Source organism: Oryzias melastigma, linkage group LG12, assembly GCF_002922805.2.
Source record: "Oryzias melastigma strain HK-1 linkage group LG12, ASM292280v2, whole genome shotgun sequence".
In the NCBI taxonomy this organism is placed as follows: Eukaryota; Metazoa; Chordata; class Actinopteri; order Beloniformes; family Adrianichthyidae; genus Oryzias; species Oryzias melastigma.
Genome location: NC_050523.1, coordinates 16,945,154 through 16,958,443, shown reverse-complemented (window position 1 = coordinate 16,958,443; position 13,290 = coordinate 16,945,154). Strand labels below are relative to the sequence as shown.

At 40.1% G+C, this 13,290-nt stretch overlaps 1 protein-coding gene across 8 annotated transcripts in view; it reads right to left on the bottom strand.

The window, feature by feature from the left end:
• Positions 1–9,606, bottom strand: part of ank1b (ankyrin 1, erythrocytic b) — an 87,316-nt gene extending 77,710 nt beyond the window's left edge. For 4 of the 8 annotated variants that reach the window (XM_024298663.2, XM_024298664.2, XM_024298665.2 and 1 more), the window contains exon 1: positions 8,683–9,606. In XM_024298663.2, coding sequence (XP_024154431.1) covers positions 8,683–8,808 — 126 coding nt within the window. In that variant the 5' untranslated portion in view covers positions 8,809–9,606. The remainder of the gene's footprint in view (positions 1–8,682) is intronic. The other 4 variants (XM_024298666.2, XM_024298671.2, XM_024298668.2 and 1 more) reach the window with 1 other exon arrangement.
• Positions 9,607–13,290: the final 3,684 nt, after the last annotated feature.

Sequence of the window (13,290 nt, the reverse complement as noted above, 5' to 3'; positions counted from 1 at the left end):
AAAGACTAAAACGTTTTTTTAAGCCAAATAATCTAAAAAAAAGCTTGTTCTGCACAGTTATCAGGCATTTCTGAATCAGAAAAACAATGGAAGGAGTCTATTGATGCAGCAAAACACATCAACAGGCAGACGGGTGAGCAGACAGCTTCTGAATGAAAAACAGCGTCATGGAAGAACATACTGTAAGCTTTCCCATCATCCATCTTGTGTTTCAAACTGAATTAGCGATGAAGTATTTATACACTTACAGTCAGGATTTTCCAACTCACTGCCTGTACAGTAAACTACATGGAGAGATGGGACAGGAAAACATGCTCTACTGTTAATAACATGCATTTCCTTTCTCTGAGACACATCTTGAACATATTGACATTCTAGTGTTTTCAAAACAGCAATAGCCTGTAAGTTACCATCCTTTAAGGTGCTTTCACATCGCCCTCTGCAACATGAGTTCAAGCAGACACTTTTATGAAAAGTCTATGAATTCCCACCCTAATCCCTAACTACTAAAAACTATAGAGTGCAGGACAATATAGTGCCCTGCATGCAATTCGGACATGATGCTCACTACTTTTCTTTTGTTTTTTTAAATGGTATGACATCATCGATTTCACAAAATGAAAATCTAATCAATACAAACGTTTCTCCACGTGCTTTTATAACTCCACTGTGTTTTGATGATAAAAATGTGGATAGTTTATTAAAAAATTACATTTAAACTTTCGTTTTTTTTTTTTTTTTTTAATTGTTCAACCAAAATGCATTGTTGCCTATGTCCGCTATTGTAGTGAGCATTGATGCACACTGGTTTTTCGCAAAGACTTCTGGGAAATTTTTAGTGCGCTTGATTTTGGAATTGTAGATTTGGACAGAACTTATTGACTGTGAAAAATACTTCTTATATACAGTCAATGACAGCACTAGAAAATGGTGAACAATATAGTGAACTATATCGTGAGTAGGGAAGGAATTCGGACATAGATCAAGTCTTTCATATAAAGGAATAGAGCTGGGAAAAATTTTGTTAGATTTGAATTGCTTCATTATTTCAAACCAAGCCTCTTCCAACTGTAGGTGGGGGACATGTGCTATTGGGTAGCGATAGTCTGGTTTGAACTCCTGATGCTAAATGCATTGTATGTCCAGAGAGCATCATTAGAGAACGTCAAACTTTTCTACAAAAAAATTAAACATCCATCGAAATAACTGAGTTAGAATTCAAGTTTTTGCTTAGCCTTCCTGCCAAAAAAATAAAAATAGTTAAATTAACTTCCTGATGTGGGCTCTGTTTTTTTTTAGAATAGCTCAGATAAACAACACCACTCTCATCAGGTAGATTTAACAACTTCTAAGGCAGCTGAGAGCAACAGTGGATGAACCACCACATTTGACCACAGCTGGTAGTGAGTCGCGTCTTTGCCTGCTGCCACATCACCTGACAGCTTAGCAACAGCAGGACATGGATGATCAAAGTTTTATTTTATTTGTCCTGTCCAACAGCTGAGGAAGGAAATAAGAGCTGAAGGTCTCTTGCTTTGGACAGATGTTCCTGTTACAATAGGAGGTTATGAATCTTCTAACACATGAGGTGTATATTTGTATAAACTTCTTTTGTGTTTGAAGCTCAACTTTATTTCTATTAATCATGTTTGCATACATTTCTTGTTGGAGTGCTCCTGCTGATTAAAAAACCTGTGAAGAAAAATGAAAATAAAGGTAAACCAAACAAAGTGACAATGGGACATTGTCTTTGAAACGATTATGAACTCAAGTTTATGATGAAACCATCTTTAGATCCAATTCTGCAACACCACAGTCTTGCAAGAATCATTGACCGTTTCGTAAACTGAACAACAACATTCCATCTTGTTCGATAGATAATAGTTGGAGGCTAATTTTAGTTTGCATTCACATTTATATGACTTGAAGTCACTCACACTTTCTTTTTGGATTAAATTTTGTAAATACAGTCAACTTTGCTTAGACCTTAGAGTAACAAAACATGCAGTTTGTAACTTTAAGATGTTAAAGGTTCTGATATAAACCCCCAATATAGAAAATGTAACTGCTGATAAGCCATCAGACAACACTTGCACTGTAAAATGTGTTTAGGCTGGTGAAGAAGCTTTGATGGAGTCGGGGTGGGACTGAGAGAGCAGCGTAAATGCATTAGCAGGCTCCTGCAGGCCACATGATCTTTACAGATCTTCAGGAGCCCTAATTCCATTACATAAGGCTCTGCTACAGAGTGTGTCTGCATATCAGGAAAAATGTGCCAGTTTGCATCAGTTTCACCATCTTTGGCATTAACAGCCTTCCTATTATTTTACTAATGAGCTCTGATGTATAATTGCACCGTGGCTGCAGGTATTTCCACACATGGGTGTTCATGTAAGAAAAGATGCTTTGTAAATGTTACCGACTGTGGGTAAATGGTTCCTTGTGAAGTGGAACTGCCAGAGGAGATCATGGTGTCTTGCTGATTTGGATCAGAAGAATCTCACAGGATCTTCCTCTGTATCCTCTAATCCAGGAATAGCCAGACTAAGTAAACATGGGTAAAAAAAGCAAGCTGATTCTGGGATTATGTGTCTCGATACTCATCTGTGTAACAACATGCTTCATGAACAAGGCTTGCACTCATAAAACAACTTGCTGTCAGCAAAACAACATTCATCTCCTTTTTCTTTATCCTTCAGCAGCTCCCTTTAGGGTTCACCGCAACAAATCCTCCAGTGATTAATCACTTATTTTTATTGATCAACATTTACATTCAAGATTCTCTGCATCTTATGTTCAGATTTCCATAAAAGAATGTACCGGCATTTCTTGTTGTCCACTTAAAGCACTGATCTTATATACAAAAAAGTAAAGACTTTTGATTTTCAATGTGGTCTGACAAGTCAGGCTGATCTAAAATGAATAAATTAAAGAAAGCCATCTAAAAAGAGCTCTAAGAAACAAACTCTTTTCTTCCTCCTTCTCTGGAAGGTTCTATGTGGTGTTCGCAGGTACAGATCCAGGAATACATCATATGCAGTGTCAGGGGAGGAGCTCAGCTGGCGCACAATAGTAGTGTGTAGACTCTAGCTCTCAATTGCAGTGCAATCCAAGGCAGTCAGGTAAATATAGCCCATGGCGGCTCTGGGCTCGGAAGTGCTGCTTTTGCTCTCCTCGACCTTGTCCCATTCTGTTACCTCTCTGTTCAGTGTTGGAGGAAAAAAACTCAAACATATAACAACTCTTTTGTACTGCAGACAAAATGTCTTTATACCAAGTATCCAATCCATTGCATAGTTGATACTATCAGCAAAAATGACACCAGGTGTGGTGCAGATGAACATAAACATAAATGTAGCGCACGTGCACGTCCTGTCCATTAGCAGAGCTCTCAAATCCATCTGGTATAAAGTGCAAGCCTGCAGGAAACAGCAACATGCAGAAGCCCAAGGAGCTGAAGGCTATAAACATTAGAGTGAAAGGTTCCATATCTGGGACGGGTCTGAGTCACCAGCAATAACAAGTGCAGGTGGAAGGAAAACATTCCAATAAACAGTTTGTTATTACTTCATTACAAACCATTGTTGCATTTAGTACAGCAGCTGACAAAATTCCAAAGAAGGATTTTTTTTAGTTGTTCACTGTGAAAATGCATTTTTGAAGTTCATAAAACTTAAAATTCTGGATTTAATGCGACATTTGTTCTTAAAATCTCAGCTGACTGCTGGTGAGTCACACCAGCTTACAGCTTTTCTGAGCTGCAGATTCGTACTGTGGAGCTCTTTTCACGACATATACCACTCAAAGTTTTCATGGTTAAATATATCAATGACTGCATTTTTAGTCTGTTTTTAAGTTTTTAAGTTTGTTTTAGGGCTATATGTACAAAACTTAATCTGTAAATTTGTTGAACTTTGACCAGTAAGGGACTCCTATTGGCAGTGATGTATGAGTAGGGTCTTTTTCAAAACTTAGAAGTACAAACCATTTGAAAATTGATTATGACATTTCACACCAAGCCTTGTCCCAATGTGAGTACATGCGCAAGTATTGGGTAACAACAAATCTGTGTGAACACCATATGTTAAGTTTCCAGAAACCCGTGTTCAATGTGTTCTTGACACGTGGTCGATGTGTACCTAGCATTACTCTATAGTACCGCATTGTGCTAAACAAATCATTAAGTCAAGTTTTTTTTTTGGTCTCATTGGGAACTAGGATTGGGAAATTAAGAAATTATAATTAAGACTGGTAAAAAAAATACTTAGTATGACAATAGAAAAACTTCTGAATGAAAATAGAAAAGACAATAGCAAAACTTGATTTAAATAAAAAAAAAATCAAAATTTTCTGTAACTTTTGTTTTAGTTTTGAGGTTGTTTTTTTAAAAGTCAATAAATGTTGACAGGTTAGACTGGCATTTATTGTCATTTTTTAAACACAAATTTTAGGTTTTGAGAATAAGTGCTGGTTTTAGATTTTTAAAGAATTTATTTTGATGGGCCAACTTATACTAAGTTGTGTGTATTGGCAAGAGTCTGGCGATACGATACAAATCGTGATACACATCTAACGATACAATCCATATCCCATAGTTTCGATACCAAACCCAAATAAAAACTAAGTAGCACTTGTCTCATAACAACAAAAGCCTCAAGGCTGACTGAACATTTAACACAAGCTGGTTCTTGTGAGATCTTGTTGTTGTTTTGGTTTGGTGTAGAACTGCTCAAAGAGGTTCAGTGTGCTGTGCTGCCAACTAGTGGTCAGGGGTTGAAGTGGAAAACAAATGAGACGCTGAAAGATGCTCATAAACAATTAATTAAATAAAATATTAATATCTTTTCAATATTTTAATTTGATTCAAGTATTGCCAAATGAAATATCGTAAAATATCACCAAATACATTTTTCCCTACACCCCTATTGTTCACATGTTTTAAAATAAGTCAGTTCTACTTGTTACGCTAGTTTTTTGTCACTGTACTCAAAATAAACTGCAATAAAGGTACATCAAAACTAAAAAAGTACAAATAATTTTATTGGAATTAGCAAAAAAAATCTTATAATTGGGCTGTATAACTTTATTTATTTAAGTAATTCAAACTAACATTTAGCTTTTTCTGATTTTTTTGTCTTTTTTAATGCTTATGTAAAAGTCCTTGTTTCTAGATTTCAGTATTTTACAAGATTCTTATAAGCAGATTCTTGAAATATGTATTCTTCTACTATTTTCAGACTGCCTCTTTTTACAGTTTAAGGTATCTAAGCAGCTGCATGTTGTACAGTTCAGCCAGAAGACCTACATTTCTCTCCATAATCGCAAACTACACAACTGTCCAGCCTGTCCACGGCTGTGACAAGATCTATGCTGGCGCTGTAGTGAGTAACCTTTAGAGGGAAGAAGGAAAGAGAGATTCCATGCTGCCGAGTTAGATTTACACCAAGTGTAACCAATTAACGTCCCCGAGTTTCAGGACCTGAGAAGGCCTCCTGGTCCCTTCTCCATCTTTTCTGACCTGCTTATGCACTTCATCTCGGAGCAAAGCAATAATCCTCTGTCGAAGAAAGGCAGTTTCACACTGTGACAAAGAATGGCTGATGATAGGAGGTTGGAGGAGATCGGCCCATCAGTCAAAAGCACCGAGGCAAAAACCGTTTTTGCTGTGAGCTTTTAACCACTGGTGCGTGAAATCAGACTACAAGAAGCTGCTTTCAGAAAGTTTCTAATTAAGAATGGGAGATATGCAGAGAACAGAAAGGGATTTGGTCTAAGTGCATTTGTTATTTATTCATAGACCTCTTTTCCTATATTCCAGAATTAAACTGTTTATCACGAACGTCAGTCCAGATGACACGAAATGAGGCCTTGTAGCATGTGGTCTACAAGAAAAATGAACTCTTTACAAAGTAGGAAGTCTTAGTTGTTACCAAAAATGTTAACATTGTAAGAAGATATAGGTTTATTCAACTTTTTTGGGGACTTTTCCCACAAGGATTGATTTCACCCATCCATCCATCTGGGAATGTGTCATGGGAGCAGCAGTATAAGCAAAGATGTCCAGACTTCCCTCTATCCGGTCACTTCCTCAGCTCCTCTGGGGGGACCCAAAGGTGCTTCCATGCCAGCTGAGAGACATAGTCTCTCCAGCGTGTCCTGGGTCTTCCCCTTGCCTCCGCCCAGGGCAACATGCCCAGAACACCTTCTCAGGCAGGTGTACAAGAGGTCAGGTGCCCAAGCCACCTCAACTTCTCTCAGTGTGGAGGAGCAGCGGCTATACTCTGAGCTCTCACCAGGTGACTGAGCATCTCACCCTATCTCTAAAGGGGCGCACAGGCACCCTATGTTGGAAGCTCATTTCCACCTCCTTCTTCCAGTCATGACCCAGAGCTCATGACCACATGGTGAGTATTGGAATGAAGATCGTCAGGTAAATTGAGAGTTTTGCTTTCTGGCTCAGCTGTCTTCATCACAACAAACTGGTACAGCAACCACACAACACCGGACACCAATCCATCTAACAATGGAACTTCCCTCACTTGTGAACAAGACCCCAAGATCCTAGAACTCCTCCACATGGGGCAGGAGCACTCCACACACCGAGAGAGGACAAACTACCGTTCTCTGGTCAAGAACCATGACCTCAGACTCAGTCGGGCTGACCCTCATCCCAGCCGCTTCACACTTGGTCGCAACTGCACACTGGAGGTACTGGCTCTACAAAGCCAACAGGATAACATAATCTGCAAAGAGCAGAGAGGAATTCCTGTGGTCCCCAAACCAGATCCCTGGGTCGACATTGCCGTAGACCATTTGTGTCTTGTAAATGGGCCAGTCCCTGCCAGGGGGCGACACAATGCAAAGTCACATTCTCGTTTTTCCAGCTGTTTGTGCAATTGTAGCACAGCAGTAAACAGGCATCTCAACATATCCAATATGGCGTCCAACTTTGTGTATGCAACAAGCTAGCGTATAGCAACTCAAGCCATTGTTTATACAACTCTGCTGCCCAATCCATATTCTTCCCTTCTCCATTCCCCTTCATTTGAAGGGACTTGTGAAGTGCAAGTGGTGACCAAAATATATATATTTTTAAATCCTCCCCTTCAAGCAGAGGGATACAGACCCCTCCCTCTCGAGGGGGGTTCCGCATCGCGGTGTGCCGTGGAGGAGAAGCGCTTTTGTCCACATGGGTGCGCTCTGAAGCACTGAGGTTTACATTCAATTGTAAGTAACGACTTTTTTTTGGTAACATGACCTTTTTAAAGTTATAAAACCGCTGCTATGTGTATTCAAGCGTTGGAAGCTCCGCGCTACTGTTAGCTAGCTAACCAGCGACTACTGGTGACGTCACTGAGCGAATGTAACGTCCAAAATCTGAGACACTATTTTTTTTAAAACTCTCCATTTGGAGGGCTAAATGTAGGGCAATTGGGCCTGCACATTAGCCACGCTAAAATGTTAGCCACATTAGCATCTTCACAATAACTCCCAAACTTGTTTGTAACAAGTAAAAAAAAGCCATACTGATACCACTAAAAACAAATGTTACTGTGGCTACGCTAACTCCCAGACTTGTGAGAAACACTTAAAAAAAAAAAAACAGTGTGACACCGCAACACATTAGTTGTGTTAGCTTGTATCTGTAGCTCCCAACCTTGTTTGCAACAAATATTCCTTTTGGGGTTAAGGGCTCAGCAACTCACGGCCCACTACATTTGTAACTTCAAAGTATAGTTCTTCACTTTGATATTATATGGCAGTCATGTTTTCTTTCACCAAACACAGTTGTTACAAATGCATAAAGGCCACAACGTTGTCCATCGTCACTGCTCTTCCATTGAACAAGCAGCTTCTTCATCTTTCAGAGCCCAACTTATGCTTCCCTAAATCAATTCCATGCATCAAAGCCTGAGTGCAAGGCAGCAGCAGCACCACCCCAATGATATCTGCACCCAATGGCTTAGCCAGAGCAGCGGAGTGTGCCAGAAAACACACGGCGTGGGGGTGAATAAGGTGCTTTTTTTCTCACTACATAATTCTATCTCTTCTTTAGTTTAAAATGATCATTTTTGAATAAGGAATAGAGTAAAAACCGGCAATGTTGTTCCTCCACATGTGACACAAATAACCCAGATATAAAAAAAACAAAAACACAAATGCATCTATTATTAGTGTACCTCCATTTTCCCCCTCCATTTTACATCTCCCAAATGAAAAAAATGCAATATGGGGGAAGACACTAAAGCTAGGCAGCTTGTTGAGTGCAAGGGGAGCATGCAAAGCCTGCTCCAAGTTCAAACGTACGCATATGCTGAACTTCAGAGCATCCACTACTGAAGGCTTCAAAAAAATATGACACCCCCTCTTATTTAACCAACAGTGTAAATTGCTCACACTCCCCACTGTACTAACAGTCGTCATGAGGCTCAGTTTCCTCTCTCCCCCTCTCCTCCTCCCCAGGGGCCAAATATCTGTCAGAGCTAACACAACCTGTACCACAGTGCATCTGCTTGACTGCACACACACACATACGCTCAGGCACCACTAAGACAAAACTGTGTAATTATATGTGTGTGAATGCGTTCTGACTAACCATGCACAACGCATGAAGTGAAGGAGGCAGATGGAGATGAAGGATGTTAGAACAGCCCCCCCTCCCATCTGTCTCCTGAGCCGTACCTTGCGCCTGCGGTCCCTGGATCGATTCCTCTTTTTTAGCTTCTCCTCCTCCTTCTCCCTCTGCTCCTGGGCGGCGGCCTCCGCGAGGTCCTTGGTCTTGCGGAGCTGCTTGGCGGCTTGCGCCATGGTGGTGCTGCTACTGCTGCTGCTGCTGCTCCTCCAGTCCTCCGCTCGTTTGCGCTATACCACCAGCTGTCCCTGTTTCCTCTCTTCTCCAGCCCCCCCACCCCCACCCCTACCCGGTCTCCCGAGCCCCGTCTCCTAACGCCTGGTCTCCGGTGGCCACATGTGTGAGTGTGCAAAAGCAAGCGAGGCCCGCCGTCCGGATGCCTGGGTGCGCAGATCACGTCCCCCGCAGCATCCACCGAGAGAGATGCTGCAGCGGGTGGTGCTGATGCTGCCGCCGCCTGAGCCACGGCTGCTGCTCATCCACTGAGCTAGCGCTGCGATGGACTGCCTCCCCTCCCCCTTTCTTTCTTTCTTTGCCACCTTCCTCCCCTCCTCTCCTGTCTCCTCTTCCTTCCCCTCTCTGCGATTGTGGAGCCGAGTCACGCAGTTCTGTGTTCAGCACAGTGGGGCTCTGCTGCAGAGCGTCCTCCTCTTTCTGAACCTTTCTTCCACTTTTCTTCTCATTCACTTCACAATGGCTGTTGTTGCATAAGTGAGGCACAGAGGGCTGTCAACTTGCTTTTCTTCTGATGTCTTCCTCATCTCTGAGCGTGGCACCTCCCTCCCACAAGCAGACGAGGAGAAAGCCAGACGAACAAAATATAAAAAGAGAATAATACCCATTTTCCTGTTCAAGTCAAAGAAAGATGTATTATATCAGCAACTCTCATCGTTCTCCCATTTTTAGCGATGGAGAAAAGGAACAAAAACACCATTCCTCATTAAAACTGCATGTTTTCTCTTCCCGCTTTCATGCCACCACATCAAGAGATTCATCACGAACGTTTGATGCTGCAGTTCAGCAGCAAAATGAACTCATCCCACTATCTCATACTGATCACAATTTTTCTAATATGATGCTTCATTTTCCTTCACAAGTTTTGCAGATTTTTAGATTTGTGTTGGGGATCTTCTTATGGAGTCCTAAAAATAAGTCCAAGATGGTTGTGGGAGCAGAGACTATAAGAGTTCAAGTGAGAACAAGTCTTATTATACCTGCTTGTGTGCACTATTGTGTGTTGTGATGCGTTACTATGTTGTGGTCTCCATGGTGACTCCATCTTTAAACTAGTGAGGTAAAACTTTCAATAGCACGACACTTGAGTCATCGCTGGATGATCTCAAATGCTTTCTCCTGATTTGATTTGTTTCGAACATTAATTTTAGGCAATATAGCAAAAGAAATCATACTGATAAATCAAACAGATTTCAGAAATAAACAAACACTTGAAATAAAAAAGAAAAAGACAAAGAAAATAACAGTCTAATTACTTCGAAACATAAGCAGAGAGTCTTTTACATTGATAAATCCAAAACCCACTTAGGTCACATTGGATCAATTAAGTTTAGCGACCATTTATTAAATTTACGAATTAAAATAATTGTTTGTGGCAGTCCCTTTTCATATAAATCTACCCCTTCATTTATATTTTTGCATAGCTGTCATAATCCGGTTACGATGAGGTCAAGTACACATTTTGAGTGTTTATTGAATTGTCAAAAATTGCAAAAATATAAGACAAAAAAAAAGGAAAGGAACACATAATAGATATAAATATCTTTATTATAAACAAACAAATATCAATAATTAATTTGTAAATTATTATTATTTATACAAATACATGAATACATCACTGATGAGAATTAAATGCAAAGTTACTGAAGCAGCCGGTCTTTGTCGGTACTTTAGGGAATAAAGAAAAATGAAAAATGAATAAAAGATTCAGTTTTCTTCCATTCAATAGGACTGGGCAATACTGAGCATTTGGGTATCGATATCAGTCAATGTCCTCTGTTTTGATACAGATAAAGATATTTTTCATAAATGCGGTGGATCTGACATAAACCTCAAAATCTCAATTGTTTTTAAAAAGCTGTGAATGTTTTTTTTAAGTTTCCCTTTTTAAAATTAGTTGATAAAACACAAAAACAAAATTGGGGTATTATTTTTATTTAAATGAAAAACAGTTTATTAAAATTAATAATTCTTGAAATTTAATCAAAAGTGAAGAAATGAATGAAAAAAAAAGTCTACAAACCAAAAGAAACAAGCAACTATGAGACAAAAGTACTTAAAAATATTTAACGATGAAAAAGCAACTGGTAGAAATATAAATCATTTGTAACTCCTTAGCTTTCAAATAGAAAAATAAAAACAGGTTGAAAAGTAACTTGTCAAAAACAACTCTGCATTTAAATAGAGTGGAAATTGGGTGAACAATGCATGCTGCCTGCATGCATTCACTGTGAGATCTCACAGGACTGGCTAAAGGGGTGAGGTAATGACTCAACTGTGTCCTTTTCGCTGATACAGAAAAGTTTCAAACAAGAGTGGAAATATCGATATCTATGGGCCGGTATTGATCCGATACCAACCTGATATCGATACTATTGATATTTTGGATTGATCACCCAGCACTACCATTCATCCATTTTCGGAATCTGGTTTATCACTTTCAGGGTCAAAGAATCACATGAACCCTTAGGAGTCATTTAGAGATACCAATTCACCTGTGAAGCATGTATGTGGACTGTGGGAGGAAGCCCTCGCATGCATGAGGAGAACATGCAAACTCCACAAAGAAAGCTCCCAGCAGGGATTTGAACCAACACCTTCTAACTGTAAGATAACAAGACCAACCCAACCATTGCACCACTGTCAGGCCCAATTCAATTTTAAGTGATTTTAAGATTCAAAATTGTTAACTAGCATGAAAACAAGAAATGTGGGGCTAAATAAGAAACATTTTTAAAATTCGTAAAATAACTATTTTTAGAACCGCTTATAGGCTGTTGGAAGTCCAAAAAGGCAAAAGAAGAAGTCTAAGAAGTAGCAGGAAACATGTTCTCCAGTAAGATTAGTTTAATTACAGACACACTGAATGTATCTATAGATGAAAAACATCAGAATCCCAGCCAGCAAGACCAAGTGAGGCACATATGGTTTAAAAGTGGGCTCTAAATGTGGGCTCCGATTGCGTTTGTCCACAGTTTCTGTGGTGGCTCCACCTGTGTTTGCCCACATTGACTTAAATTGGGATTCAGTGGGTTAGCATGCTATGCTAGCCAGCTGCCTGTTGGACAACGTAGCGTGCTATTGAGCTCTGCTGTAGCATTCTAGTGAGCTCCTGTATCAAGATAGTGAGCGCCACTGTAGCATGCTAGTGAGCTCCATTGTAGCATGCTATTGAGTTCTGCTATAGCGATCTAGCAAGCTTCTCTGTAGCATCCTAGTGAGCTCCTCTGTATCAAGGCAGTGAGCTCTGCATGCTAGCGAGGTCCTCTACAGTAAGCTCGTGAGCTCTGCTTTATCAAGGTAGCAAGCTCTGCTGTAACAAGCTAGTGAACTGCTCTGTGTTGAGCTAGCGAGCTCCGCTGTAGCATTCTAGTGTTGAGATAACAAGATCCGCTGTGGTGAGGTAGCGAGCTCCGTTGTATTGAGCTAACAAGGTCCGCTGTAGTGAGGTAGCGAGCTCCGCTGTATTGAGCTAACAAGATCCGCTGTAGTGAGGTAGCGAGCTCCGTTGTACAAGATCCGCTGTAGTGAGGTAGCGAGCTCCGCTGTATTGAGCTTACAAGGTCCGCTGTAGTGAGGTAGTGAGGTAGCGAGCTCCCCTGTCCTCCAGGGGGTCTACCCACTGAGTGTTCACTTAAGCCAATGTGGGGAAACACAGGTGGAGCCACTGCGGAAACTGCTGACAAACCAATTTGGGGCCCACTTAGCTTTGCTTGCTGAGATCCAGCTTCTAAAGTGAAACAATGTCAAAACCAGTTGGACTTTCATGTAACACAAACACACATTTTTTTCTAATTTGAGACGGTATGACACCTTTAGACTTTCTTTTAGATCCTATAATGACCACAAAGAAATATGAATTAATACAATGAAGTGAAAGTCTCTCAACAATTTAGCCTAAAAGCTGAACAAAGGTAACTGCGGTGAGTAGTGTCGTAAATTACGGATCATTTGTTTAACATGGAGCAGACAGGAAGTGTAGTATTTATTGCCAGCATGTTCCACTTTACATCTCAGAATGAAGTCTTTCAAGTGAAGAGCTCAAACTGATTTACAATCCTGCCATTACTCAAACTAGATTACCATGCTGTGAGAAAGCTACCAATGTCTGTGTGATAGCACCACCAGGTGGCCTGAGACTGGTATTGCAACTAACATCACCTCATTTAAATGAATAGTAGATAGATTCTAACAAATATATTCATAGATTTAAGGATCATATTGTTGATTATAGAAATCTGTAACATCAAATATTAGGCTTTTGTTGATTTTTCTGACTTAAGTGCATCAAGTGCATTATTTTCCTCAATCAACACCAATTACATTTTTTGAACTGACTTTAAAAAAAACTACTTGAAAGGAAGAAAAGTAACAAAACTAATACATTTCAGAAATATTGAATTACAACGAACCCAATTAATGCA